This window comes from Cyrtonyx montezumae, unplaced genomic scaffold (genome assembly GCF_038088225.1).
Source record: "Cyrtonyx montezumae isolate F1298 unplaced genomic scaffold, pur_monq_1.0 scaffold_18, whole genome shotgun sequence".
In the NCBI taxonomy this organism is placed as follows: Eukaryota; Metazoa; Chordata; class Aves; order Galliformes; family Odontophoridae; genus Cyrtonyx; species Cyrtonyx montezumae.
This window is the reverse complement of record NW_027071914.1, coordinates 867530-892763: the sequence shown is the minus strand read 5'-3', so window position 1 is coordinate 892763 and position 25234 is coordinate 867530. Positions and strand designations below refer to the sequence as shown.

At 54.7% G+C, this 25234-nt stretch overlaps 5 protein-coding genes across 7 annotated transcripts in view; 3 read left to right on the top strand and 2 right to left on the bottom strand.

Moving 5' to 3' along the window:
- LOC136047353 (histidine--tRNA ligase, cytoplasmic) overlaps window positions 1-25234 on the top strand; it is a 513020-nt gene that overhangs the window by 1910 nt on the left and 485876 nt on the right. The window contains exons 5-13 of one of the 3 annotated variants that reach the window (XM_065734399.1): window positions 133-258; window positions 1998-2105; window positions 4558-4656; window positions 5502-5595; window positions 5803-5930; window positions 6026-6268; window positions 7266-7382; window positions 7995-8141; window positions 9083-9147. In XM_065734399.1, the coding sequence (XP_065590471.1) occupies window positions 133-258; window positions 1998-2105; window positions 4558-4656; window positions 5502-5595; window positions 5803-5930; window positions 6026-6268; window positions 7266-7382; window positions 7995-8141; window positions 9083-9142 (1122 nt within the window). In that variant the 3' untranslated portion in view covers window positions 9143-9147. Of the gene's footprint in view, window positions 1-132; window positions 259-1997; window positions 2106-4557; window positions 4657-5501; window positions 5596-5802; window positions 5931-6025; window positions 6269-7265; window positions 7393-7994; window positions 8142-9082; window positions 9354-25234 lie in introns of those variants that run through there. The other 2 variants (XM_065734398.1, XM_065734401.1) reach the window with 2 other exon arrangements.
- Window positions 9705-11806, top strand: DND1 (DND microRNA-mediated repression inhibitor 1). The gene is made up of 5 exons (XM_065735028.1): window positions 9705-9890; window positions 10496-10610; window positions 10694-11155; window positions 11250-11639; window positions 11755-11806. Exons 1-5 carry the CDS (start codon window positions 9705-9707, stop codon window positions 11760-11762), a joined length of 1161 nt encoding a protein of 386 aa, XP_065591100.1. The 3' UTR covers window positions 11763-11806.
- WDR55 (WD repeat domain 55) lies at window positions 12934-15381 on the bottom strand. The gene is made up of 8 exons (XM_065735026.1): window positions 15377-15381; window positions 14733-15005; window positions 14570-14670; window positions 14418-14505; window positions 14168-14347; window positions 13990-14089; window positions 13713-13882; window positions 12934-13533 (listed from the first exon to the last, which is right to left on the bottom strand). Exons 1-8 carry the CDS (start codon window positions 15379-15381, stop codon window positions 13212-13214), a joined length of 1239 nt encoding a protein of 412 aa, XP_065591098.1. The 3' UTR covers window positions 12934-13211.
- Window positions 15268-23552, bottom strand: IK (IK cytokine). Its single transcript, XM_065735025.1, has 20 exons — window positions 23536-23552; window positions 23176-23242; window positions 22914-23006; window positions 22442-22501; window positions 21750-21917; window positions 21551-21665; window positions 21227-21297; window positions 21077-21123; window positions 20691-20854; window positions 20484-20592; window positions 19999-20038; window positions 19392-19587; window positions 19066-19084; window positions 18360-18484; window positions 18048-18157; window positions 17551-17608; window positions 17020-17108; window positions 16603-16711; window positions 15767-15801; window positions 15268-15408 (listed from the first exon to the last, which is right to left on the bottom strand). The coding sequence occupies exons 1-20, from the start codon at window positions 23549-23551 to the stop codon at window positions 15381-15383; spliced, it is 1719 nt and encodes a 572-aa protein (XP_065591097.1). The 5' UTR covers window position 23552; the 3' UTR covers window positions 15268-15380.
- On the top strand, window positions 23707-25179 carry NDUFA2 (NADH:ubiquinone oxidoreductase subunit A2). The gene is made up of 3 exons (XM_065734379.1): window positions 23707-23842; window positions 23919-24025; window positions 25002-25179. Exons 1-3 carry the CDS (start codon window positions 23739-23741, stop codon window positions 25091-25093), a joined length of 303 nt encoding a protein of 100 aa, XP_065590451.1. The 5' UTR covers window positions 23707-23738; the 3' UTR covers window positions 25094-25179.

The following is a 25234-nucleotide window of genomic DNA, read 5'->3' as shown; positions in this document are numbered from 1 at the left end:
TGGTCCAGCGTCTCTTAGACCCACAGTGCGTGTGCCATGTTGTGCTGGGGAGATAGCGAGGCTGCAGCACTATGACTGATAACTGGGTGGGGTGATCCCTCCTCGTTCCCATCCTTAATCCTGTGGTCACAGGTGCCCTTCGCTCGCTATTTGGCCATGAACAAAATCACCAACATCAAACGCTACCACATCGCCAAGGTGTACAGACGGGACAACCCGGCCATGACCAGGGGCCGCTACCGGGAGTTCTACCAGTGTGTGAGTACCAGCTGCTCGGGGGGCTTAGGCTGGGCAGTGGTTGTGGGGACATAGCACTGATGGCTGTTACCCTGCAGCCAGCTTCCCTGCAGCTCTGGGAAGCTCTTCTTCTCCATTGGGTTCCCCTTTGGGTTTGAAAAGCAGCTCAAGAGTGGGAGAGGCTGAGAACGCTGGCTGTAGCACAGGGCACTGCTGTGTCAGGGGTCTGAGCCGTTGTAAACCCTGGGGATGGGCAGTGTTCTGCACTGTGGAGGGCAGCAGCTCCTTGCTCCATCCCGCAGTGCATGGCATTAGGTTGAGGGGAAGAATTTCCTTGGGAGCCCAAATCTGACAAGAGCTGAACAGCTGAGTGTGCAAGCAAGATGCATGAGCCTGGTGAGTGACTCAGCCACAGCACCCATTGCTTCCATCCCATTTTAGTCCATTTCATTTCAAAGGAAGGGAAAAAGCTAGAGGCCAAGTTACAGTACAAAGGAAACAGTTTCATTTGTAACTTTCCCAGACAAGTGTGGTAGCCCTGAGGAATGGATTTGTTCTGCTGTGCTAACACCGTTCCGAGGCTTTGTGCCACACATAAACATAACTGAGAATATTTCTGTTTTGTCATACCATTTTTGTTGATACCATTCAGCTTCCAACCTGGGGGAATTCTAGTTTCAGACGACTTGGGATCTTTGCACGGTCTCATTTGTAGGCTAGCTGGAAGGTCTTCTCATATCCAGGCAAAACTTGTGTCTGACAGTTCGCTTTTCCTTGTGCCAGTGCAGTTCTTTAAATGGTGGTTTCTCATTTAAATGGGTATCCCTAGATACTGGTTTCTTCCTTTTCCCAAATGAGCATTTTGCTCTAAAGAGCATTTTTCCCTTTCCAGGCCACGTGGATCTAGCTGTTACCTGTTCTCCCTGGAGGTGCTGTGCTTTGCTGCTCACTGTACCTTGTAGCTGTTTTCTGCATCTTTTCTTAAGAGTGATTGACCAGCCCTTGGATATCTGTGTGTGTTTTCTCCTGATGTCCTGCCCAACTTCCGTGGGGATTGCATCATCTTTCCTCATGTTCAGCTATCAGCAGACTGACTGATGCAATCACATCTCTTTCCTTCTCTGTTACCCTACTTTATTTTGGAAGCTTGGTGAAACTACATTGAAATTTACACAGTGACCATTTGCTCCCATGTTCATAATTGTTCTTTTACTCAAAATCTGATAGAAAACTTTGTAGTTGTGGATTTGTAAATTGGAGTTGAACAGAAAGCCTCCTTTTGCTTCTGTGCTTTTCTTCTCAGAGTTGTGATGCTGTCTTTGCTGTTTTCCTACCACAAAGCACTGGCCTGTTGGAACCTCTAGCTGCTAAGCTGTAGCTGTACATACTAGTTTTTCTGGTGGAAGCCACTTGGACTTTTTGATTTCTTCTTCTGTCTTTGTGGTTGAAACTTTGGTTTTGCATCAGTCGAGATCACTTCTGCTGTCTTATTTCCACTGTGTGCCTAAACAGTATCTGGATTTGCTTGTTCATTTAGACAGAGGGAAAAAAAAGAACATTCCGAGGATCAAACTCTCCTTTGTGAGTCCTTTGTTCTGTTTACTTGTTCTTGATGATCTCTCTCTACTGTCTTCTTTTCATTGTTGTTTTTCCTCTGTTTCTGTTGCTGTTTTTGTAAATGAAGCACTTGTAGCAGCAGAGTGGAAGCTGCAGCCATGCCAGCAGTGCTGAAGTGCCCTCTGCCTTTTCTTGTGCCACAGGATTTTGACATCGCCGGGCAGTTTGACCCAATGATTCCAGATGCTGAGTGTCTGAAGATAGTGCACGAGATCCTGAGTGACCTGCAGCTTGGGGACTTCCTCATTAAGGTGAGACCAGGGCTGGATCCTCAGAAGGGTTTCTTTGGGCTGCGGTGGGAAGCAGTGATGATTGTTCCTGTGCTTTTTACCCAGCAGCGCTTTCCCACAGTCCGGATCCAGAGCCCTTGTCATCTTACCTCTCTGCCTTCTTGTGGTGTGTATGCTGAAAGGCTGTGCTTCACCTCAGGATCCCTGTTAGGTGGGAATGCAAAGAGGTCTCCTGAGGCCATAGTTAGCAGAGTTCTCTGTAGCATCAACTATGGTCCCCTGCAAAACTTCCAGCAGTCAAGAAGAAAGCTGACTGTTCACCCCTTACCGTAAAATACAGTAGCTACCTCTGTCCCTTTAGGAGGGATGTGTCCTGTGTGTGTGTCCTGCCTTCCACCAACTCCTTCCTGCTACTGAGGCCTCTTCCAGAGGAAGAGTAGTGCTCTGCTGAGTATTAGGCTGAGCTTGCCTTGTGCTTCAAAACACCTCTCTTACCTTGGTATGGCAGCAAATGGTGCTGGATGTGCAATTCAGTCAGGGTGGGAAGGCCATAGGTGAGCAGTGGGTAGGAGAGGCTGATGTGCAGGAGCTCAGCAGGATCTCTGAGAGGGCCACAGAGCCACACTGTTGTTGTGCTGAGAAGGAGCAGTGTGAGCTGGGTGCTGCACCCCAAACTGCCAGCCCTGCCCTGTGCTCGGTTACCCGCCCAGCAACCAGTCAGAGATGAGCTGAAGTGCTGTGCTTAGGAACTGCCTCTCTTCATCTAGTGCAGGTAGGTTGGCCGGTGGCAACAGAAGACATCTTTGAGGATGAGCAGGTATCCCTGAAATAGGGAACAGCAGAATAACTTGCCTGCAGTAGAGAGGACTCTGCGTCTTTTGTAGGGAACTGTTTGGTTGATACTGATGCTGGAGGGTTACATCCCCCCAAGCAGTTTCTGTTTCTGTCTTAATTTAACTGCGTGCTCTCACTACCCATGGAATACTGAATTCAGCTAAGCCCTTGGTCTCAATTACCTTCTCTTACAGAACATAATTAAACTATGGAATTGGCTTGTACCATCAAAAAGGAAAAAGAAAATCTCATAGCAAGGTTTTAATGTATCCAGTGTCCCTTTGTCCTTGCACTGGCAGTGCAGGGAACATAATGAATTAATTTCCTAAGTCTGTGGTCTGTTCCTGAGCTATTTTTACAAACCCACATATGAGATGGTTCATAGGCCCCTGTATTGGATTTACATGGTAAGATTTGGTAGTGTGAGCACTGCGAGAGATCAGGAGCTGTCCTGTGTGTTGGACAGAGCCAGCTCTAGGCAGCTCCTAAAGGGACCCATGACTGGCCCAAGGCAAGTGCATGCCAGAGCAGAGCTTCCCATGCAGCCCATGGAGAAGTAGGTTGTATCTGCAGCCTGTGGAGGACGCCATGCTGGATAGGACAGGCAGATGTGCCCTGAAGTGGCCTGAAGGGGGATCAGTTCGGGACAGGCTGTGTGCTATGGGCCAGAGCTCACACCAGGCCAGGGAGGAGCACAAAGATGAGGGAGCACCAGAGACTGAGTGTTGTGGTCTGACCACAGCCCCCATTCTCTATCCACATGCAGTGCTCATGGGGGTGTGTGAAGGAGAAAGAAAAGTAGGGAGTGAAGTGGAGCCTGGGGAGGAGTGTGTGTGTGTGGGGGGGGGGGGGGGGTAGTTTGTTTTTTCTTTCTGACTTTCCTGCTCCATTTTTTATTGGCAACAAATGAATCTTCCCCCAGCCAAGTCTGATTTGCCCTTGGTGGTAAATAGTGAATGATCTTCCTGCCTTTGTTTAGACCCACAAGCTTTTTCATCTTATTTTCTCCCCTTCTGTAGAGAGCAGCTTGGTGGTCAGCTGAGGTGAACCCACTGTAGCACTACTGCTTTTCCTTCTTGCTGAGTGTCAGCAGCTCCAGGAGAATGCAATGGCTCTCCCCAGGCCTGGCAGCTTGAGCTGTCAGGCCTGCTCTTTGGGGAGATGAATGAAGAGAGAGAAATTACCCAGAAACTGTAAACAGCAAAAAATGTTGGCAGCTTCCCTATAGGCTGATTTCAGGTAGACTGTGGTGTGATTCTTCTACCATCCCTCACTTCTCTTTGCTGTTCTAGCTGACTGTGACGCACCCTGTTCTTGCAAAGTTCATTTTCCCACTTTTCCTCTGCCAGCTCCTAATTCACAATGAAGTGTTACCCCTCCTGACTGTGGTTTCTTGAGCATTTATAGAGGTATGTAGGCAGTAGGTCTTGAAAATGCATAGAGTTGTCTTTGTTTCACCGTGGATTTGCACTGGGAGATAATCTACATATACCAGAGTTTCTGGGGCACGAGTTTCCCATGGAGGTGGGGTGGCTGCTGGTTTCTCTCTTCTGTGCTTAGAACTAGAGAGAAGAAAAATGGCACTCATCTGAAGCATCTGCTTGAGCTCACCGTTACTGGCTTTCTCCTTGCCTCCCAGGTCAACGATCGGCGCATCCTCGATGGCATGTTTGCAGTTTGTGGTGTCCCAGACAGCAAGTTCCGAACAATCTGCTCCAGTGTTGACAAACTTGATAAGGTATGGGCTGGAGCTGCAGGCTGCACCTGTTGGGCTTTTGTGAGCCTCTGCCCTGTGGGCTCTTAGCGAGCTCACAGTTGTGACCTGTTCATAAATGCTACATGCAAGCCAGTGCTGTTCTCCATGGGCAGTGTGATGTCTGGCATCCTGGCTGAGGGCACAGAGCCTGCAGCAGCTGCGTGTTGCTGGCTATGAGGTTTCAGCAGGGTCAGGACATCACTGTACAGCACACACCTCTGGCTGGTTTGGGACCCGTGGGAGATAGGGACAACAGAGATGAAGGAAAGGGAAGTGAGGAGTACACGTATGAGCAAGGTTTCAGTGTTTGGTGGGAGGCAGAGGAAAGCGATTGGAGTGAGAAGGTCTAAGAGACCAGAAATACAAGCATGGAAAAAATGGCCAGCAGCACTTTCCTGGCTCCTGGGCAGGGCTGCTTGGTTTGGTACACAAAGCATTGTGTCCATCCTTATAGCATCTCTTCATGCTCATCTATTGCCATTGGTGCACGGTTGTTTCCTAGGAACAGAGTACCAGGGCTGGCCTGGATTGTGTAGCATCCTAGCAGGGTGCATACAGTTACAGGAAGCATGTATTGTTCAGTGCAATAGGTCTTGGGACTTTTAAGTTTTTGGGCAGCTTTGGTGACTGCAGGATTAGGATACAGAAAGGCCATACAGAAGTGCAAGACATGAAGTTACAGCCATGCCTTGAGGACACTTCATCTGATGCATCACTGTATGCTGAGGGCAGATTTTTGCCCATGTATGGGGAAGTACTATCAGAGACCTTCCTCAGAGGAGACCATATCCCTGAGGCAGTGGCTGACGTTTTTCTCACCCTCACAGATGCCATGGGAGGAAGTGAGAAGTGAGATGGTTGGAGAGAAGGGACTTTCACCTGAGGCTGCAGATCGCATTGGGGAGTACGTCCAGCTCCGTGGTGAGCACGGTGGGATCCAGCCAGTGCCCTCACTCCTGCTCTGTTGTGCTCCCCATGAGTGCAGCTGCTCTCCTCCATGCCAGCAAGGCTGGGGCAGGCCCCTCCTGGGTGGGGACAGGGGGCACAAAGTGGCACACGTGGCAGCCTGGGCACATCAGTGCAGGTGCTGTCTCACTGGCTGACCTGAGGCACGTCTTGTCCCTGCAGGTGGCATGGACTTGATTGAGAAGCTTCTCCAGGACCCAAAGCTGTCCCAGAACAAGCTGGCCAAGGAGGGGCTGGGGGACATGAAGCTGCTGTTTGAGTACCTGACGCTGTTTGGCATCGTGGGGAAGGTGAGGAGGAGGAGCAGAAGCAGGAGGGTGTGCTGCTCTGCCCCTGGCTAGCCCTGGTCCCCTGACCATGAAGGGGCTTCTCTTGTGTCCTGCAGATCTCCTTCGACCTGAGCCTGGCACGAGGCCTGGACTACTACACAGGGGTGATATATGAGGCTGTCCTGCTGCAGCAGGAGGACAACCACGGAGAGGACTCAGTGAGCGTTGGGAGTGTGGCTGGAGGCGGTCGCTACGATGGTCTGGTGGGAATGTTTGATCCCAAGGGCCGGAAGGTGCCATGTGTGGGGGTCAGCATTGGCATTGAACGGATCTTCTCCATCCTCGAGCAGAGATTGGAGGTGAGTGTGTTGGTACTCAGCTTAGCACAGGGTTTACATTCTCCCCTCGTATTTCAGTCCAGTAAATACTGAAGTGGGTCTTAGTCTGCGGTCTTTGATCAAGAACCTAGCCAGGCCCCTACTATGTTCTAGCAGGAGTCAGAACCAGTACAGTCTCCTCTGTTTCCTCTGGCTTCAGACATGGCCCCTTTTCTCCAGTCCGCACAACAGCTCCACCTGGAGATAGCACTGTGATCTCCTGCTAGGCAGGTGCTGGGGTGCACTAAGCATCCACGTGAGCACACCACCTTCATGGCAAGTCAGTGCTGCTCTGTGAGGCTCACAGGCAAACAGTCTTGCACATGTACCCATCCTGCTGAGCGTTCTACAAAGACCTGACAGGGGCTGGATGTCCCATGATAAGAGTACAGTGCTGTTGTCAGGGTCTGAGGTATGGTTTTCCTCGTCCCTCCTCAGAGCTGCTCTGCCAGTTTGTTCTTAGTCCCATTCATTGGGTGTTAAAGAGGTCTCGGTAGAACCCCAAAACACTGCCATGCATTTCCCTCCCCCAGAAACGTGCGGTGGGGAGAACTCTTGGTAGGTAGACCCAGCTGAGACTAACAGAGCTGGGACATCTCAGCTTGCTGCTGCTAACCTAACCTGCAGTTCCCCACCCAGCTGTGGAACAGGCAGCTGGTTCTGTGCAGCTCCTGCAGGGCTTGCTGCTCTCAGCCACTCCAAGCAGATCTTCCAGAGGCTGCAGGCTCTCAGTTGTGGAGGGCCAATCTTTAGGTAGAAGTCTGCAGTGAAATTACTCTCAGTGTGTTCTGCAGCCTGTGCACGCCTGCAAGTACTGGAGGGAGGCTGGGGGTAAGCCCCAGAACATGGAACAGCCCAGGTGTTAAGATTCTAGGATGCATCTCTGAGCACTGTCTGACTGCCAGAGTTTATGCTGTTTTTAAAGCCTTGAGTATGTCTATGTGTCCGTATTTTCTTTTGAGTCTTCTCACCTTTCTAGGCCTCGGAGGAGAAGATCAGGACAACAGAGACACAAGTGCTTGTGGCTTCTGCCCAAAAGAAGCTCCTTGAAGAGCGACTGAAGCTGATCTCTGAGCTGTGGGATGCTGGAATCAAGGTATAAGCAGGTGATGGCCAAGTCAGGAGCTGCTTGATCCACTTTATTCTTTCTTGTGCCCAGAAATGTACCACATCTGGCTTTGCTCTGGGAGAGTCATTGGGGGAGGGTGGGCAGCAGACTGCCTTCCTGAATGAAGCTTGCCTCTGTGTCCTGGATGAGATGTTTTCCAGGAGGTGCTGGGTGATAACGACTTGCTTGGTGCTATGTTACTGCAGAGGCTGTTCTGGCTTTGCTCAGGATGGATTGCCAAAGCAGGCAGCACTTCAGCCCCCTGCTGAATGGCAGATGTCGTGTAATGCTACTTCCAACAGAGAACACAATATTGCAGAGCCTTCCAGTGAGGGGAGGAGCCTGGGCTGTATTTTCCATTGTCCAAAAAGCTACCTGTATCTGTGCACTGCTTCTGCTGCAGGCAGTCTGCCATGATGCCCAGCAGCAGAAAATGGAATTTCTGAGCCTCAGGAACAACACAGGTGCCAGCCTGGTCTGACACACACCGTGCATACCTCCCACTCATCAGATGGGCCCAGGAATAGTGGGGTGGGATGGATGGGGGGCAGAGAAACAGGCCAGTGCTGGGAGCAGCCTTGTGCTCTGGTTCCGTTCCAGGCAGAAGTACTGTACAAGAAGAACCCCAAGCTCCTGAATCAGCTGCAGTACTGCGAGGACACAGGCATCCCCCTCGTCGCCATTGTGGGAGAACAGGAGCTCAAGGATGGAGTTGTCAAGCTGCGGGTTGTGGCAACCAGGGAGGAGGTGAGGGCTGCTTGACCTTCCTGTCCCAGCTCAGACCTGCCCTCTGTGCCCTGCTTAGCTGTGAGGTCAGGTTGTGTACAGCTGGGAGGGTGATGCAGGCCGACGCTTCGAGTTTGGTACCCAGAAGAGAAGTAAACGGAGTATTTTCTGGAATTGGAGAAGGCACAAAGACACAGCAGAGGTGCTTACACAGAAAGGGCAGTGAGGAAGAGGGGTGTGAGCCAGAGCTGGCACTGGTGAACTGATGGCAGTGTTTTGGGCACTGGGTGAGGTGATGCCCCTCAGCCCTTCTCAACTTGCTGTGCAGCTCATGCTCTGGCATCAGTTCACCAGCAGCCTTCTGTAACTGATTCTCAGGAGTTTATATACTTCCTCCTCTTCCTCCCCTGACCTTTCAAAGCTGCAGCTTCTCCAAGGACCTGGGCTGTTAGAGGAATCCCAGTTCCTTTCTGCATGCGGTTTCCTGTAGCTGAGGAACTCTGATTTCTCCCTGATGTCTCTTATGTCTCCTCGTTGGGGATGCTGGAGCATCCCCTGTTGTGTGGCCTCCTTTGACTCTTCAGTATTCCTCAGCTCAGGGGCCTGGAGGGAGGGAGGGGCAGCATTGCTCTATGGCTGCTTCCATATTCCTTCCAGCGTATGGGAATATCGCTGAGGGGCCTGGAGGAAGGAGGGGACCAGTGGTGGTGGGTGTGCTGTGGCTTAGTTTTGGACAGAGTGGAAGGGCACTGTGCTTGGGCACTGGGCAGGAGGATGACTTACAGGTCTTACTGTCACGGGGCCGGGTTCAGCTCTGTGTGTGCTGCAGCCTCCTTGATTCCCATAGGACTGGTGTCACAGGGGCGTGATTTCATCAGATGAAGGCCATGAATTATGGTGTGGGCCGTTCCTCAGGGGCCGTGCTTGTGTTGTATTTATGGAACCTTCTGCTTTCTGTGTAGGTCAACATCCTCAGGGAGAGCCTCGTGGAGGAGATCAGGAGGCGAACAAGTCAGCTTTAGAGCCCACCCAGACAGCTCTCACATGCTGGGTTCTGCTGGACAGATGTACTCCTGTGAACGTGGGGCTGCGCGGCTCCCCCTGGCAGCGGGTGCAGGGCCAGGGGCAACCGGTGGAAGTTCTATTTATTCTTTGTCTTGTGTCCTCCCCTTCCCAGCAGGAGCAGAGAGGCTGCACTGATTCCTGTGCCATGCCCGGCCCTTGGCTGTGTCACGGCAGAGATGTTTTGTGAGCTGTCCCCTGACCAGGGGAGCCCTGCACTGCCAGCAGCCCCCAGGCTCCTGGCTGCAGCTCCTCGTGCCCTTCACGTTGGATAAGCGTCCGGCCCAGCGTCTCAGCTCCGGTTGCGGGGGGGTGGAGCGGGAGGGGGTGACTATCCCACGCCAAACGTTCCGACAACCAATAAATGCTGTCCATCCCACGCTTCGCCTTTCCTTCCTTCCGCTCACCTCCCCCCCCCTCCCCCGTGCTGTGCTGCCCCCCGACCCTCCGCTCTCTCCTCCCTCCCCGGGGCGGGGCGGGGCGGAAGGTTCCAGAGGCGGGCGGGGACCACGAGGAGCGGCGATGGCGGAGGAGGTGGGTGCTCCGCGGGTCTGCTTGCGAGGGGCCGCTCGCGGGATCCCCGCGGCCGTGGGAGCAGCCGTCGGGGGTTTGGCTGCGTGGGGCCGGGGCGGGGACTTGGAGCGGCTGCTCGCGCGTCTGGGTAGCGGGATCGAGGGGGCCGGGACCCGCGGGGACGGAGGCACAGAGGTACGCGGGGGTAAAATGCGTCCAGACGGTATTTTAGCGTGGGCTGGGACGAAGCCACGAGGGTTGGAGAAGACCTCTTTGGTCATTGACCCACCCGCGCCGTGCGGGCTGCCCGTGTCCCTCCGTGCCACATCTCCACGGTTCTGGGACATCTCCAGCGCTTCAAAGGGCGCTGCTCAATGGGTGCCTAGTGATGTTGGTGCTGCATGGGCGGTTCCTCCCTGTGGGTGCATTGCCCCCGGTGCCGGAGGGGGGAGCTGGCTCTCCGTGTCCCACCCGGCGTGCCTGGGGCTTTGGTCGCCGTGGTACGATGGCTCTTTGCACACTCCCCGCCTTGTATTGCACCGCAATCTCTGCAGCCAGAGCCCTTACAGACATCTCTGGAGGAGCTGTTGGTGCCCACGTGCTCTACCAGAGTTGCTGCACTGATGCGGAGCAGATGTGGGCACGGGACAGGAGAGTTTGGATGTGCCCCGAGCGCAGAGCAGCACTGCACTCAGTCCCCCGTTGCAGGCTGGTGCTCAACCTGCGTGCCACACTGTAGGGTTTGGCAGGGGGATTGTCTACCTGGGTCAGCACCAATCTCCTTATTCCCCCCTGAGCAGTGGACCAGCAGCATCAACAAGGCCAATAAGACGGCCCTGCTCAGCTGGGTGAGAGAAACCGGCATCGACCTGGTGCAGGTGAACGGGCAGAGGCGGTACGGCGGTCCCCCACCAGGTGGGTACCACGGCTCCGCGCAGTGCTCAGCGGGGACGTGGTGGGCTGTGCTCCTGACGCTGTGTCCGTGTGTGTGCCCGCAGGGTGGGTGGGCAGCCCACCGCCCCCGGGCTCTGAGGTCTTCATCACCAAACTGCCACGGGACCTGTACGAGAACACGCTCATCCCGCTCTTCCAGAGCGTGGGGCAGCTCTACGAGTTCCGCCTCATGCTGACCTTCAGCGGGCTCAACCGCGGCTTCGCCTACGCCAAGTACAGCGACCAGCACGGCGCCAGGATGGCCATTGCCACCCTCAACAACTGGGAGGTGCAGAAGGGCCACACCATCCTGGTGTACCAGAGCTTTGAGAAGTGCAAGCTGAGGGTGGACGGGCTGCCCGCCACTCTGCGCCGCAGGGAGCTGCGGGCTCTGCTGCTGGAGGCCACCGAGGGGCTGCTGGGCTTCACGCTGCACGCCAGCCCTGGCCACAAGCAGGGCAAGTTTGCCGTGCTGGCATACAGCTCACACCGGGCTGCCGCCATGGCCAAGAAAACCCTGATGGAAGGTACTGGGAGGCACTGGGGTCGCTGGGTGGATGCTGGGGGCTGGAGATGGGGTGGGAGGGACTGAGTGTGCAGCTGCTACTTGTTCTCTCCCAGGGAAAGTCAGCCTCTTCAAGAAGAAGGTGAAGGTGGAGTGGCTGAAGCCTGAGCTGAAGGAGCAGTTGCAGATGTGTGGGGAGAAGCTGCCCCCCAGCAGCGTGCAGCGCCTGGAGAGTCCCAAGCAGATGCTGCCATCCTCGGAGCTGTGTGGTGCACTGGGCCTCCTGGGGGCCCTGTGCCAGCGGCAGCACCTGGGGCCTCCCTGCTTCCTCACCAGGTGCGTGCAGGCTGAGCCCGACGGCTGGCAGCAGTACTGGGGCCAGGTGGTGATCCCGTCCTGCCCCATGCCCTGCAGCACCTTCTTGTGGTTGCGGGAGGACGTGCCCAGCATCGAGGGGCATGAGAAGATCAAAGAGGCGGTAGCACGGCTGGCCCTGCTGATGCTGGGTGAGTCTGTTGCCACCACCCCTCATGACCTGGGGGCTTTCTGGGGGCTGGGGGCTGCTGGGAGCAGGTGGGAGGGAGAGCATCATGCGGCACCCAGCCCTTTTCTCTCCTGCAGGGTGCTGAGGGTGCGTGTGGGCAGCTGTTGTGCCCCAACTATGAAATGAACCCGAGCCACTTGACATGATGTTGTGGAGTGGAGCTGAGCCCGGCGGGGCCACGTTCCTGTTCAGCCCTGTTTTGAGTTCATTGGAGTTTGAGGGCCGTGTGGAGGATGCGGGCACTGCCCCGTCCCTGCCGGTGCTGGTTCTGTTGTGGGCAGCAGTTATACCTACCCACTTCCATGTTTTCCTGTTGAAGTTGTTTTGCATTGCTGCGGTGCTGCAGGGCTCTCAGGAGGAGCAGCAGCCACCTGGGAAGGATGCAAGCCTGGGGGGGCTGGCAATGGGGCCCCCTCTGCCTGCAGCCTGTTGGTGCCATGGAGCACCCAGGGCTGTCTGCATGCACTGCAGGTAGCCACCTGCTGCCTATTAAAGGAGCCTGGGAAGCACTGGTGGTGTTCCGTTGTATTTTGTTGGTGCAGTTTCCCCGTGGGTGGGTCCAATCTGCACACAGTCCCTGAGCAAGGACTCGTGCCACTGCTGCTCTAAGCTCCAGTCCTGCGTACAGTCCTCATCAGTGTCCACCCCTCACTGATGTCCACCACCGTGGCTGCTATTTCCAGGTGCATCCTGGCACCAATGCTGCAGGTGCCCTCACCGCACATCCAGCCCCAGTGCAGCAAATGCCACCCACTCTGCTGGCCTGAGCCCAGAACTCACACCCACCCGAAGGGAGCAGCCTGCAAGCTGTGCTGGGTGTTGGACAAGGACAAGCCCCCTGTCCCCAGCCAACACACGGCTTTCAGAGCAGGGGTGTAACTCAGCCCAGTGCTGGGCCACACCACGCACTGGGAAATAAGCTCCTTGCTTTGCCCCACGCAGGCTGTCAGCACCTGTCTGTGCTCCATCAGCCAAGGGCCAGCAGCAGCCCTGCTGCAGGGGACAGCAGAGCAGCCTGGGAGCCCCATGTCAGACCAAGTGTGCTGCTCTGTCATGGAGCACTGGGGGAGGGGGGGGGGAAAGCAAGCAGGTTTCCTGACAAAGACAGCTACAGTTTGGGATGCTGGTTGGCTCAGCCATCAGCAGGGCTCCCATGACCCCAGTGCCCAGCAGGCACATCCCCAGTGTTCTGGAAGGTCTCGGGGAAGTGGGCAAATGAAGCCATCAGGACAAACTGATAAGAACCAAAAGGCACTACATTTTTAATACCCTGATGCCTGAACTCACGAGTTGACAAATGCTCAGTGTATGTACAGGATGCAATGCGGGCTCCACTGCAGCCTGGAGGGGATGTGGTGCAGTCCCACTGACCCTGCAGAACCTCACGTCTCACAGCCCTGAACTAGACAGGCGCTGCCCCATTTCCCCTCACTATGCTGACACCACAGTTCCCCGCTCTCATCCCGATCATCCTGCCCTGTTCCCAGTCCCAGGGCCTCCACAGCCACCAGCAGAGCACGGCCCCATCAGCCCCTCAGTCACTGTCGTCGCTGTCGCTCCCTGTCGCTGCCCCTGCTGTGGCTTCCTCCTCCTCTCGCAGGTCTGCAAAGAAGTCCTCCCCGCTGCCTGCAGCCTTACTGCTCAGGGCTTTCAGCGGCCCCCCCCGCTTCTTCTTCTTGCGGTACTCATCCACCACCATGGAGCCCAGCGAGGAGATGTCCCAGAATTTCACCTTCTGGTCGTGGGCACAGCTGGCCAGGAGCTGCCCTCCTGGGGCCACGGCCACCTGCTCGATGGGCTCCCCCAGGTGCTGCCCAACGCACCCCAGCACCCGGTTGGGCAAGATGTTCACTGCCCTGGGGAAAAGTGAATGGATACAGCACAGTGAGGGGCAGAGCCTTGGGGAATGCAAGCCCACCCCTCCAGCTCAACGCATTCCTTCCCAGCAGAAGCTTTGCTTGCCCTGCCCTCCTTTCCCCACGGCTCATCTCATCCTGCTTCTGCCCCAGAGCCCTCCCCATTGCGTCCCACTAACCTGATGACCCCGTCAAGGGACCCCGTGCACACGATGCTCTCTGTGACGGGGACCATGCAGTCCACTGACTCTGCCCTCAGAGAGAAACGGTCACTGGTGGCTCCGAAACCATTCCAGTTGAAGAGGTAGATGGTTCCTTCACTGGAGCCACACGCCACTTTCTTCCCTCTCTAGGCAAGAATGGGGAGACCAAGGCAGAGGCGAAACAAGCGAGGCATTGCGTGGCAAGGAAACAACAGGGCTGTGCACACGCTGGGCAGCAGGGCCCTGAGCCTACCTTCAGCAGCGCAACGGACGTCAGGTCCCCGCTCTGCGGCTCTGAGAGCAGCTCGAAGCGGCGCCTTTTGATGTTGAAGACTCCCATGGTGCCATCACCGCTGTGGGAAACGGTTCGGTCCAATGGGACCTCTGTGCGCAGCACTGAGCCCGCCGCGGCCGGCCCAGCGCCGCAGTACCTGGCGCTCAGCAGGATCTTCCCGGCCCCATCCGCGGCCATGGCACTGATGTACTCCTCGTGCTGCCGGGCCTCCAGCACGGCGCTGCCCTTGCGCAGGTCCCACACTTTGATCTCTCCGCCGTCGTCGCCCGTGGCCAGGAGGTGCTGATCGACGGGCAGCACGCAGTTGAGGGCCGCGCTGCGGGGGCACGCAGGTCGGCTGAGGGCTGAGCCGCATCGGGGCGCCCGCAGCCCGGCCCGGCACGCACCTGTGCGCCTTGGCGATGCGCGTCTCCAGGCGGCCGTCCTCCACCGCCAGCACGTGGACGGCTTTGTCCTTGGCCACGGTGAGCAGCCCTGGGGACGGAGCGCCGTGAGCGCGGCCCCGCGCCCCGCAGCCCGCAGCCCGCCCCGCACTCACTCTGCCCATCCTGGGAGAAGGCGACGTCGCGGCACGACTTGAGGTGGTGTCCCGAGGACCAGAGCTGCCGGTTGTCCCCTTGCACGCAGCAGTACGAGTACCTGCGGGCGGCGGTGAGGCGGGGCCGGGCGGGGCCGCGCGGGAGGGGGTGCGGGGTACTCACAGGTACACGTCGCCGTCCACGTCTCCCGCCGCCAGCAGCGGCCGAGCCGGGTGCAGAGCGATGGCGTTGGCCGCTGCCTCCAAGCAGATGTCGTCGGGGGTGTCCCGGAGCTGCGGCTCCGCCGGCGGCTCCTGCGGGCGGCACGGAGTGCGGTGAGGCGCGGCCGCGCACCCCAACCCGCACCCCCAACCACGCACACCTCCTCGGGCGCCGCCATGCCGCCGCGGGCCGCCTGCTGCGCATGCGCGGGCTCTGCTCTCGCCGGAGCGCCCCCTGGCGCAACGGAGGACGCGGGTTCGAGGCCGCCCTCGCCCCAAATCCAACGCGCTGCTCTACGCACCACACTGCTGTGGCTGCCAACTTCGCCCCCCCCCCCCCCTCCTCCAGGACACACCACTCTGCCTGCACATATACACGCACGCAGAAGCCTTGAGTGTAATTTTATTACATCTACGCGGGTTGCAAATCACAAGCTGTACAACAAGTTCAAGGACAGAGCCACAGCACAAGGCTGCAGAAAATGAGGCCAGTGGGGGGGAAGGAGAGGGGCAGTCCAGGTAACAACACAGCCACACTCCGGGAACACGGCAGGCAGCAGGACAGGGCTCCAGGAGCTGAGGGACCAGACATAGGAAGGCACCTACAGCATCAGTACTTGGGCCTTTTCACCTCCACCCTGGAAAGAGAGATGGGACACAAGGCTGCTGAGGTGGCAGGAGAGGACAGCACTCCCCTTTCATTCTATTCAGTAGCAAAGTCCACACCGTCACCCTAAGGGCACCCAGTGGGGAACAGCCCAAAAAATCATCACAGCCCAGGTCTGCTCCACCCCCACCCAAGGCCCAGGGGAGAGGTGCCCCACATAGCAGAGGGGCACAAAAGCACACTGAAGGGGCTGTGTGTTCTCCCCTGTCCTTCCAGACCCATTGCCAAGAGGCAGCAGAGTGCTCTGCCCCTTGTAGCCCCAGGGAGGGCTGGTAGGAGACAGCCACACTCCCTGCTGCTGAGCCAACAGCACAGGTAACTTTACTAACCCATCAGCCTCCAGCTTCTTCCTCTTCTCGATGATCTGTGGAGAAAACACAAATGCCTGTTATACTTTGGGTATCTGCAGATAACCACCTCTTTCTTCCACAACAAGGCAAGCACAGGGAAAGAGCCTCAGCCTGCAGCAGAAGCATCATAGAGCACAAGATACACTCAGTGGAAGCTGTAACCAGAGCAAAGCTGTGCACAAGCTGCCTGAAGCCTGGATAAACTTGGCCTGTTCTCACTTTGATCCATTTTGGCCATCATAGACAAGCCCCATTTTTATTTAGCACCTGTTCTCACCTTTTCCTAGCACACCCCACAGTATTGAGGGTGTACATGGCCTACTCACCCTGACAAGACCTCCTCTCCTGGGTCTCACAGCTTTAGCTTTGCTTCTTAGAAAACAGGAAGCCCAAAACACACCCCTCCAAGCCCATCTGAATGGCTTAGAGCTGCTGGTTTTGGACACATCCATTTGCTGCACAGTTCTAAACAAAAAGCACCCCTCCCCTCACCCCCTCCTTTCAACTGAGACTGCTCTCAAACTAACAGCCACAACTGGAGAACACACAGCTCCACAAACTTCTGAGCCTGAAGCCCCAAATATTCATAGACACAAGTAGATAGGCTGCTCCTCTGACAAGAAGCTGACAACTTTTAGGGAGAGTCAGACTTGCTGCATGTGCATAACAGCAGCACCTGGCTGCAAGGACACAGGCTGAACCAAAGAGAAGTGCCTAGCACAGAAGTGGACAGCTAGATGGGAGCAATCCTGAACCAGATACAGTGGCAATTCACAGCCTGAAAAAAAAGCACCACAGCAGCACCAGGCACTCACAGCACTGATCTTCTTCCACTGCCGGTCCAGCTCTGCCTTGTCATTCGTCTCTTTGAAGCGACGCGTTTTGCGTCCCTCAGACATCTTGATCCCATACTGGAAGGCTGCCCTGGGAAAGGAATGAGACAGCTCAGAGTGGTGCAGATCCGTGGCCTGGTGGTGGAACAGACAAATCTGACCCACTCACAAGCACGTACTCCACAGAACCAGCTTGTCACCTTGCACACAGTGGCTGGGCAGGCATTCTTAAGGGCAAAGACAAATCACCAAGCCCAGGATTTGTTCCTCTCCCAGCCCTCACCAGGGGTTGGCTCTTGATTAAAGCTCCCCCCAAAATCTGGGTTTGGTAGTTACTACTATTCCCACCCAGAACCCCTTCCTCAGCAGGATTTAGCACTTCAAAAGTGCTGCACTCACTTGGGCAGAGCTTCTTTGTTGTTCATGTATTCACTGTATTCCTCCTGGGTATCAAAGTCCCATCGGCCTAAAGGCCCTTTCTTGTTACCCTGTAGCAAAAAAAACAAAAAAAAAAAAAGATTCAGCAGCTCCTCAGTTGACAGTGGCCAGGACTTCTCACGCTTTCTGTATGTCCACAACACCTCAGACTCATTAGCTCCAGTTCAACATGCTCATGTATCCAGTATGGACCTGGTTCTGAGATCTCCTGGCCCTAGAAGCCCCAACCAGGAGATTCTATGGGAATGGGAATTGAGAGAGATGAATATACACTACCACAACCTCTCCCCAAGTGCCATATAGCAGTATGTTTGCCTCCTGGGACAACAGATCCTGTCCAGATCCAGGCGTGCAGTAGCTTGGAAAGCCACAACCAGCATCCAGCTCCAGGGTATTCAGTGCTTCACACGAGCATGCTTTCTCTCCAGTGGGATCCTCTAGGCCTGCACTGATACCTAATTCACTGCCTGGCCTCAGTTTACAGCAGCCTACCTGATCCATTTTGCTGTAGTCCACCTCTTCATCACTGTCCACAGCCATATCATCCATTCTGTATGGAAAAAAAGAAAGCATGGAAAGTGCTCAGAGTAGATCTCCAGGACACAGATCAGAATCTTGGAGCCAGGCATCAATACTCTTGAGGCACTGAGCTCCTGACAGCCATCTCTCATGCCCTCAGGCTGAACACTAAGCTCCTAAACCAGGGAGAAGTTCACCCAACCCAGAAGATTCTCAGCCATCTCTCCCCTGGCACTGAAGGGCAGGAGATTGCAAAGAATCATTTATAGCAAAGACCAAATAAGAGACCCAAGGACTTAAGGAACATTTTACCAAAAAGTTGTGCCTTGCCAGTCTATGCCCCAGCCAACAGGAGGCCTGCTCCTTCCAGCAAGGAACAGTAGGGATGATGAGCAAGTTCTTGCTGCTAGAGAACAGTGGCCCCTTGGTGCACCCTGCTCCCACCCCACAGCTTCTTGCTGCTTCCTTACGTAGCAGGGTAGCACTCAGCGTAGCTGTTTGACATGCCAAAGAAGTCTCCCAGCTGCTTCTTGTCTTCTGGCTTCTTCAATGTGACAACAGTAAAGGAAAGCAACATTAGCTAAGGGCTGAGCACAACAAGGAAAACAGCAATCCCCCCATACACTTAGCAGGCACTTGCCCCAACACAACTAAACCAGAGACCAGCAAGCTTATATTTGGTTTACAGCAAGCACCAAGTGGCACTTCTCTACTTCAGAAGGAAGAGCCCTCCCACAGAAAGGAAGGACAGCCACATAGCCACGTGGGCACAGCTGGCCTACAGAGAAAACCTGGCACTGCAGTAACCCCTCAGACAGTAAAGGATATGTCTCTGTTCCTTCCCAGCCAGCAGCTCCAGCAAACTTCTCATTGATGGACTTGATGAGCTCCTTGGCAGAGCCAGGTCCTGGGGCAAAGAACAGCATGCTGAGCTTTGGTGGAGCAAACGACTCACCTCAATACACCTGGGGCTGGAAAGAGCCTCTTTCTCTAAGACCAGTTCATGCAGCTTTAGGGCAGTCAAGGGCAGCCTGCTGCAGTGTATATTGGGATGGACAGCACTGGGTCAGGGTAGCAGACAGGAGCACTGGCTGCACGTGAGGTAGGAGAGGGGAAGCTGGAGAACACCAGAAAGCAAACTTCAGTTTGAGCACAGATAGAGGGAATTCATCCAAGGCTGATCCCAGAAGGAACTAGGACCCTCCTTCCTTCTCTCAGCATACAGCTGGCATAAGCTCATATAATTGGATGCGTTCTAGGGAAGCATTTGTATATGCTCAACCACGGCTGACCTGCAGCAGTTCAGGAGACTCTTTACTCCATTACCCATCTCCCATGGCAGACAACTCCCTCAGTCATAGCAGTTTGTGGGAGAATGAAGCTCAAGTGAGACAGTGAGGCAAGCAGCTGTTCAGCAGTCGACAACGTCATGCAACCTCACTGAAATGTCTCATTCAAGTAAACATCACATCAAACACATTTACTCACCTTTGTCAATGTCTGTGGGCTGCAAAGAAAAGGGAGAAATACTGTCACTTGGGAGGGCCGAAAGCATGCAGCTGATGGTGCTACATGACTTGCAGCTCCACTTTTAAGACTGCTCATTCCAATCACGTGCACACAGAAATAAATTATAAAAGCCACCAGCCTGTGCCAGTTTTGCCTTACTTGCTAAAGGAAAGGACAAGCACCCAGCCCCCAGCAGCCCCTGGCTGCCGAGACAGAGCTCAATATGAACTGAACACGGGCACACGTGGGAGTACAACCACACCAACCCTAAAGCCACATTCACCACACTTCAGAAGTAGACTCACCTCATCATCAGCCTTGGGTTTCTCGAAGTAGCTGTGCCTCTTCTTTTCCTCCTCACGATCACGCTCCCGGTCCCTCTCGCGCTCCCTGTCACGCTCCCGGTCCCTCTCCCGCTCCCTCTCACGGTATCTCTCCCGCTCCTTATCCCGTGGCATCTTTGCAGTGGAGGGTACATAATCCCCAATGTCTTCAAAGATGCTAAAGTGGAAAAGAGCCCATACTTAACAGGTGGTGTAAGAGAAGCCACTACCACCTCCCTTTGAACAGGGACCTGACAAAGGAACATACAGCATCAACAGAGAGAGCTAAGGATGCCCTCTAGAACTGGGTTCTCCATCTATAAGAAGCATTTCTGCTCTCTTCTGTTGTTTGAGTTTGCATCTTGTGGACCAGGACAAGAGATAGCCCTTGCCTGCCTCATTCAAGAAATAAAACCAAAGTTTGTCTCCAGCCTTAGCCACTTTGTCTTAAACAGCTCAAACAGCACGTCCAAAGAGGCAACTTGCCCCATACACAACAAGCCCAGTACTCTCTGAACTCAGATGATCAAAAAAGCTTCAAGGGAGATAGCTCTGACTCCACAGTCTCTGGTAGCAGAAGGGCACTTACTTCATATCAGCTTCAGGGGGTTTCTTCTCATCCAGCTTCCCTGGAAGGACACAACAGCAGTAAGATGGACATTGCTCTGCACCCCATCCACACTGCTTCCCAGCCCCAATCTAGCTTTCAAGTCCAAACAGTGGCAGGCCTGGAGGAAGTCCTCCCAGCTTCCTGTTACATTGCCACATCACGGCTCAGCACCTCAGCAAGCCAACAAGTTCATCCCCAACAGAGGGCATGTTCCCTAAGGAACTAGTTAAGACCAGGAAGAACAGAGCAGCACAAGCCATCCTTGCAGCTGTAGTTTCTCAGCATTTACTCAGCTGTGAACATCCTGCCTCCAGCATGAAGTGTTTGGAGAGCAACAGGAAGTCAGTGTCCTCCCAAGTTCACTGCCCTGCAGTGCAGGTAATGCAAGAAGTCAAAACGTATCTGATTCTCTCAGGACAAGCTTTAGGCATGAGTCCTTCCACTTGGCTTCCTTCAGCACTTACCTTTGTCTTTCTTCTTGAGCTTCTTGTTGCGGGTTCCTTGCCTGAGATAAGAGAGGATCTGTGTCAGCTTGCTGATGACGATGTCATTTGTGGTCAGTGTAGTCTGTGCCTGAAAGAGAAATGCCAAGTGGCTGACTATGCAGAGGACAAGCCTTGCTCCAGGCAATTCAAACCAGCAGTCAAGGAACCTGGACTCTGGCTGGGTACCTCCATGGTGGGGCAGTCAGCCTTGCTCCGGATCAGCGTGGTTGGGATATCAGTGTCAGCATACTCATCATCCAGATCTACCACATAAGCCATCCTCCCCGGCAGGAACAGCTCATTCCGCTCGTAGGCTTTGCTCTTGAACAGAATACGATAAATATTTCGACCTGGAGGGAAAAGAAATGCTCTTAGAAGAGCAATGGACACACCCATAGAGAAACAAGTTTAGCTGAACAGAAACATCAGAATCAGCTCCTAACAGCCATGGTTAGGCCCCCAAATTCCTAATCCCTATCCTCTATATTCCACCTTCCAAGAACTTCAGCATTTCTCCCATGTTTGTGTTGTGTCCTAAACAAGGTGGGGAACAGATATGCACGCAGTCTTACCCAACCGGGTCTTAAATTCAATTTTGTTCTCAGGATCTTCATCTTTCCTGAAAAGAAACAGAAACTAAGTATGCTAAGCACACGCCTCCTCTGCATCAACCTCTCTCAGAGGCAGCTGCACTCAGGAGTGCAAAATTGTCCACCACTCACTTGGTTTCTTTCTGAGGCTTCTCCATCATTTCCTCTTCTTCCTTCTCTTTGCTGGCAATCTCAGCCCGTACCTGGCACAAAGTAAAACTATGCATTACAGATCACATCATACCACTGCTGTTTTCAGAGAAAGGCCACTGCCACTCATTTCCCATAACCATAAATAACCATTCAGAAATCTTTCCATGAAAGGATGATACATTCCAGGAATGCAGTGGCAGCACCACAGCATCTGAAAGCCGCAACTAGCACCCTCTCCTCACCACCTCTGCCAGCTGGAGAGGCCAGGATAACAGAAGGCAGTGTGGTGGTATCTGTGCTCACCTTCTGCAGCAGCGCAAAGTCCAGACCCTTCACCAAGTGAGTGTGCTCCATGTCACCACCCAAGAACTTGGACTCCTGGATCAACTGCCTCCTCTTCTCTGCAGCAGATTTATCCCTGTACAACAAAAGTGGAGACTGTTATGAGACAGCCACACTGGAGCAGACTGCTGAGAGAAGGCCAAGTCACAAGCTCACGTACGCCTCTGCAGTGGGCCCCACAGCTCTGTAGTTTGCAGTTGTGCTGATCAGCTCTGTTTCCTCGTAGTCCTTGTTCACACCATCTCTTCTCTCCTTGGCTCGATCCCTGTACTTCTCAGCCAATTCTCTTTCACGCTCTATCTCCTGCTGGCGCAGCTTTGCATAATAGCTGAGGTTGGAGAAAGAGCCCAGCGTTAGCAACACATTCACCTTTGATGCACTGCTCATGCAACAGCCACTAATGCACAACGTATGCCTGTTCCACTCTCCATTTCTTCCCCAAACACAAACTAAAGCACTGTGGAACACAATGTGTCAGGTAAGATGAAGCTATTGTAATGAGGAACACAGCCTTCCCTTCCAAAAGGGAGGGATCTGAGGCAGTGCTGCTGTACAGATGTGCCCCAAAGGACACTGTCACTACTGCAGATGTCCTACCCCTCTAGATGCATATGGAGCCTGTCTCACTTCTTCTGGTAGTAAAACTGCACTTCCACCCTCCCGCTGCTCATGCACATCAGTTCCCACAGGCTGTGATAGTCACTAATCCTGAGCTCTTCTCATACAGTTCAGCTCCAAAGCTCCAGAATAGTCGATCTCACTAAGCATTCTCTTTGGTAGCCCAAAAGCTGCAACTGTAGGAAGTACATGAAGTACAAAGGAAAGCCCTGATGCATCACTTCCGATGTTTACCTTTTCTTTTTCCTTCTACGAGCAGCTGGATCTTCATCTTCATTGTACTCCCGGGGCATCCTGGAAAAAGGTAAGAAACAACAGGTACAACCTGCAGTCAAACACAGGCAGCAGGACAGAACAGCCGCAGCAGAACATCACAACACCCCAAAACAGGAACTGCACAGTTCAATATGCAACAAGGAGAGGAGAACAAAGTTCACATCTGCACTTCCCAAGAACCTGATCTGCCTCTTAAAACCCACAGAAAATGTTCTAACAGCTCTGACCCACCAGTTACTCATGTTAACTCCAGTAACAGAAACGTTCCACAAGCAGTTCCCAGCACAAACCAAGGTCAAGCTCTGCTCCCCAACAACAGAGACCTTTAAATTCTCCCCTACAGAGTACAGGGTTAGAGAGTCAGACAAGTACAATGCTGTGATGAAGGCTATACTGTGCCCCACGGCCCTGTGAAATACATCCAACTCACTCATGGTGGCGAGATTTGGATGGCGGCGCTGATGTTGGCGTTGCCCGCGGGGTCATGAGAAGCTTTCGAAAGTCTTCATTGGTGAGTTTGGACCTGAAAGGAAGCAAGAACGGTAACAATCAGCTCCTGGCAAACTGCAGCGGCCTGGCAGGTTCTGAGGGTCTGCCTGTGCGACAGGCCCAGGCGCCCTGCAGGGTGAAACCAGGCTGTGTGTGCACAACACAGTCACTACACCCTGGTCCGAGCCCTGCACGGTACTCACTGGTGGAAGGAGTGTGCATCGTCCACATCGTGGCCATCGGGGGCCAGAGGGTTGGAGAACGGCTCACCTGAGGACGGGAGGAAACAGCGCTCAGAGCCAGCCCTGCGGCCCGCCCCCCAACCCAGGCCCCGCCCGGGGCAGGGGCAGCTGCGCCGAGATCTACAGGGCCGATGCCACCGTCCCCCGCCCCGCGCCTTCCCGGGATGTCCCAGCCGCTCCCAGGCGCCTCATCCCCCCGCTGCTGCGCCATAGGCTGAACCGCAGGGCCGCTCCACCCGCCGCTCCAACCCAACACCCTCCGTTCCCGGTCTCGCCCCCACAGCCCCCGCTTCACTCCCAGCGCCCGCAGCCGCCCCTCACCGTCCCTCTCCGGCATCGCGGCCTTCTCCGCTCCTCTCCGCTCCCCTCAGCTGTCGCACGGGAAGTGGCGGACGCACCGACAGAGCCGGAAGCGCCGCTTGCCCTCCCACTCCCTATTGTCCAGTTGGAACGGCGGCTGCGCTGATTGGCCGAGCGCCGGAGCCACGCCCCCCGGCCCGGCCAGCAGGAGCGCGGCGCGCAAGATGGCGGCGGCGGTCGTTAGGGGCATCGGGGACGGTTTGGGCCGCAGCCTGCGGGAGCTCCGCGTCCACCTGTGCCAGCGCTCGGCCGGCAGCCGCGGCGTCAGGTGAGCCCGGGGTCGGCCGCGGGGGAGCGTGGAGAGCTGCGGTGCGGGGCTCTGACGGCCTGCCCGCCCTTCGCAGGGACTTCGTTGAGCAGCACTACGTGACGCTGAAGCAGGCGAACCCCGACTTCCCCATCCTCATCCGTGAGTGCTCCGGCGTGCAGCCCCGGCTGTGGGCGCGCTACGGTGAGTGCTGTGCGGCAAGTCCGGGGCCCGGGGTTGGACTGCAGAGAGGGCAGGTGCTAGTGAAGGACAGCAACCCGAGAGAAGCCCACTGCTGCTGCAAGCTGCTTTAGCTCTGTGCTCTTAGCAAACGCCATGAAAGGAGCAGGAAAGCTCTTCTGTAAGGGCTTTGCTTCTGTCCCAAAGGCACCAGCATCACATAAATATCCTCAGCCCTACCGCACCAGCTCAGGCTGCCCAGGGCCCATCGTGACACAGGTCACCACCAGGGATGGGGCACCTGCAGCTCTGAGCAGCAGTGCCACAGCCTCGCTGCCCTCTGGATTAGGGATTTCCTCCACACATCTGACCTAAATCTCCACTATTCTAGTTTGAAGCCATTCTGCCTTGTCCTGTTGGTCTCAGAAAGCATAAAAAACTCAGTCTCCAGCTTGTTTATAAGTTCCCTTTAAGTGCTGGAACGCTGTGATGAGGTTCCCCCCAAGATGTAATGGCCTTTTAAACACAAGTTCCCTAGTGCTGCCACCAAGCCTGCAAGTATCAGTGTTTATCTCTTCCTTGTGATTTGCAAAAAGACAGAGCCCCCAGTAGGGGCTACTATAGGAGCAGTGAACTCTTCAACACTTTTTACTGAGGGGTTTGTGAGGACCTTTGCATGAGTGACCCAAAAGCAACCAGGCTGATCACTTTGGGACATCATAGTAGCCTCTCCTCTCCTCTCTACTTGCAGCGCCACAAGTTTAAAAAGAGGTGAGCAAAGATGGTAGGGTATGTTGGTTTCTCCAAGGGAATGGCTGAGCAGGGGGATCAGTGAAGGTGGAAACAGTAACTAGGGCATGGGAAGCCACCTGGGGAGTGCTGGGAACTGAGGGGTGGTGACGCTGACCTGCGATGTGATATTGGTCCTGGGAAACCCAAAACAGGGCCTTGGTTCACCCAGCAGAAAAAGAACAAAGCCTAACCTTCTTCTTTTCTGTAGAGTTTGGCAAGGAGAAAAGTGTGTCACTGCATAACCTCAGCGTGGATGAAGTGGCCAAGGCCCTGGAGAACATTGTGAAAGGCAAGGTGTGAAGACAGCCAGTAAAAAGCTTTACTCGTGGTCTTTAATGTAAAATTTGTATCCTTAACTTAATCACATAAATGTACATGCTTATCTTGAGCATCTCGTGTTGGTTTTAGAACTGTAGCACCAAAAAGAATGATGGAGGAAGC

Bases quoted from the DNA above. Each gene is read 5' to 3' on its own strand.
- DND1 (XM_065735028.1), top strand. From the start codon at position 9,705: ATGGCGGAGGAGGTGGGTGCTCCGCGGGTCTGCTTGCGAGGGGCCGCT. The intron at 9,891-10,495 runs GTACGCGGGGGT...CCCCCTGAGCAG, and splicing joins GCGGGGACGGAGGCACAGAG to TGGACCAGCAGCATCAACAA. The intron at 10,611-10,693 runs GTGGGTACCACG...GTGTGCCCGCAG, and splicing joins GTACGGCGGTCCCCCACCAG to GGTGGGTGGGCAGCCCACCG.
- WDR55 (XM_065735026.1), bottom strand. The intron at 14,671-14,732 runs GTGAGTACCCCG...CGCCGCCCGCAG, and splicing joins GTGGACGGCGACGTGTACCT to GTACTCGTACTGCTGCGTGC. The intron at 14,348-14,417 runs GTGCGTGCCGGG...GTGCCCCCGCAG, and splicing joins CGCATCGCCAAGGCGCACAG to CGCGGCCCTCAACTGCGTGC.
- IK (XM_065735025.1), bottom strand. The intron at 21,298-21,550 runs GTGAGCACAGAT...ACTTTGTGCCAG, and splicing joins ACTTTGCGCTGCTGCAGAAG to GTACGGGCTGAGATTGCCAG. The intron at 16,712-17,019 runs GTGAGTGCAGCA...TTCCTTTCCCAG, and splicing joins AACAAAGAAGCTCTGCCCAA to GGCAGCCTTCCAGTATGGGA.
- NDUFA2 (XM_065734379.1), top strand. From the start codon at position 23,739: ATGGCGGCGGCGGTCGTTAGGGGCATCGGGGACGGTTTGGGCCGCAGC. The intron at 23,843-23,918 runs GTGAGCCCGGGG...CGCCCTTCGCAG, and splicing joins GCCGGCAGCCGCGGCGTCAG to GGACTTCGTTGAGCAGCACT. The intron at 24,026-25,001 runs GTGAGTGCTGTG...TCTTTTCTGTAG, and splicing joins CCGGCTGTGGGCGCGCTACG to AGTTTGGCAAGGAGAAAAGT.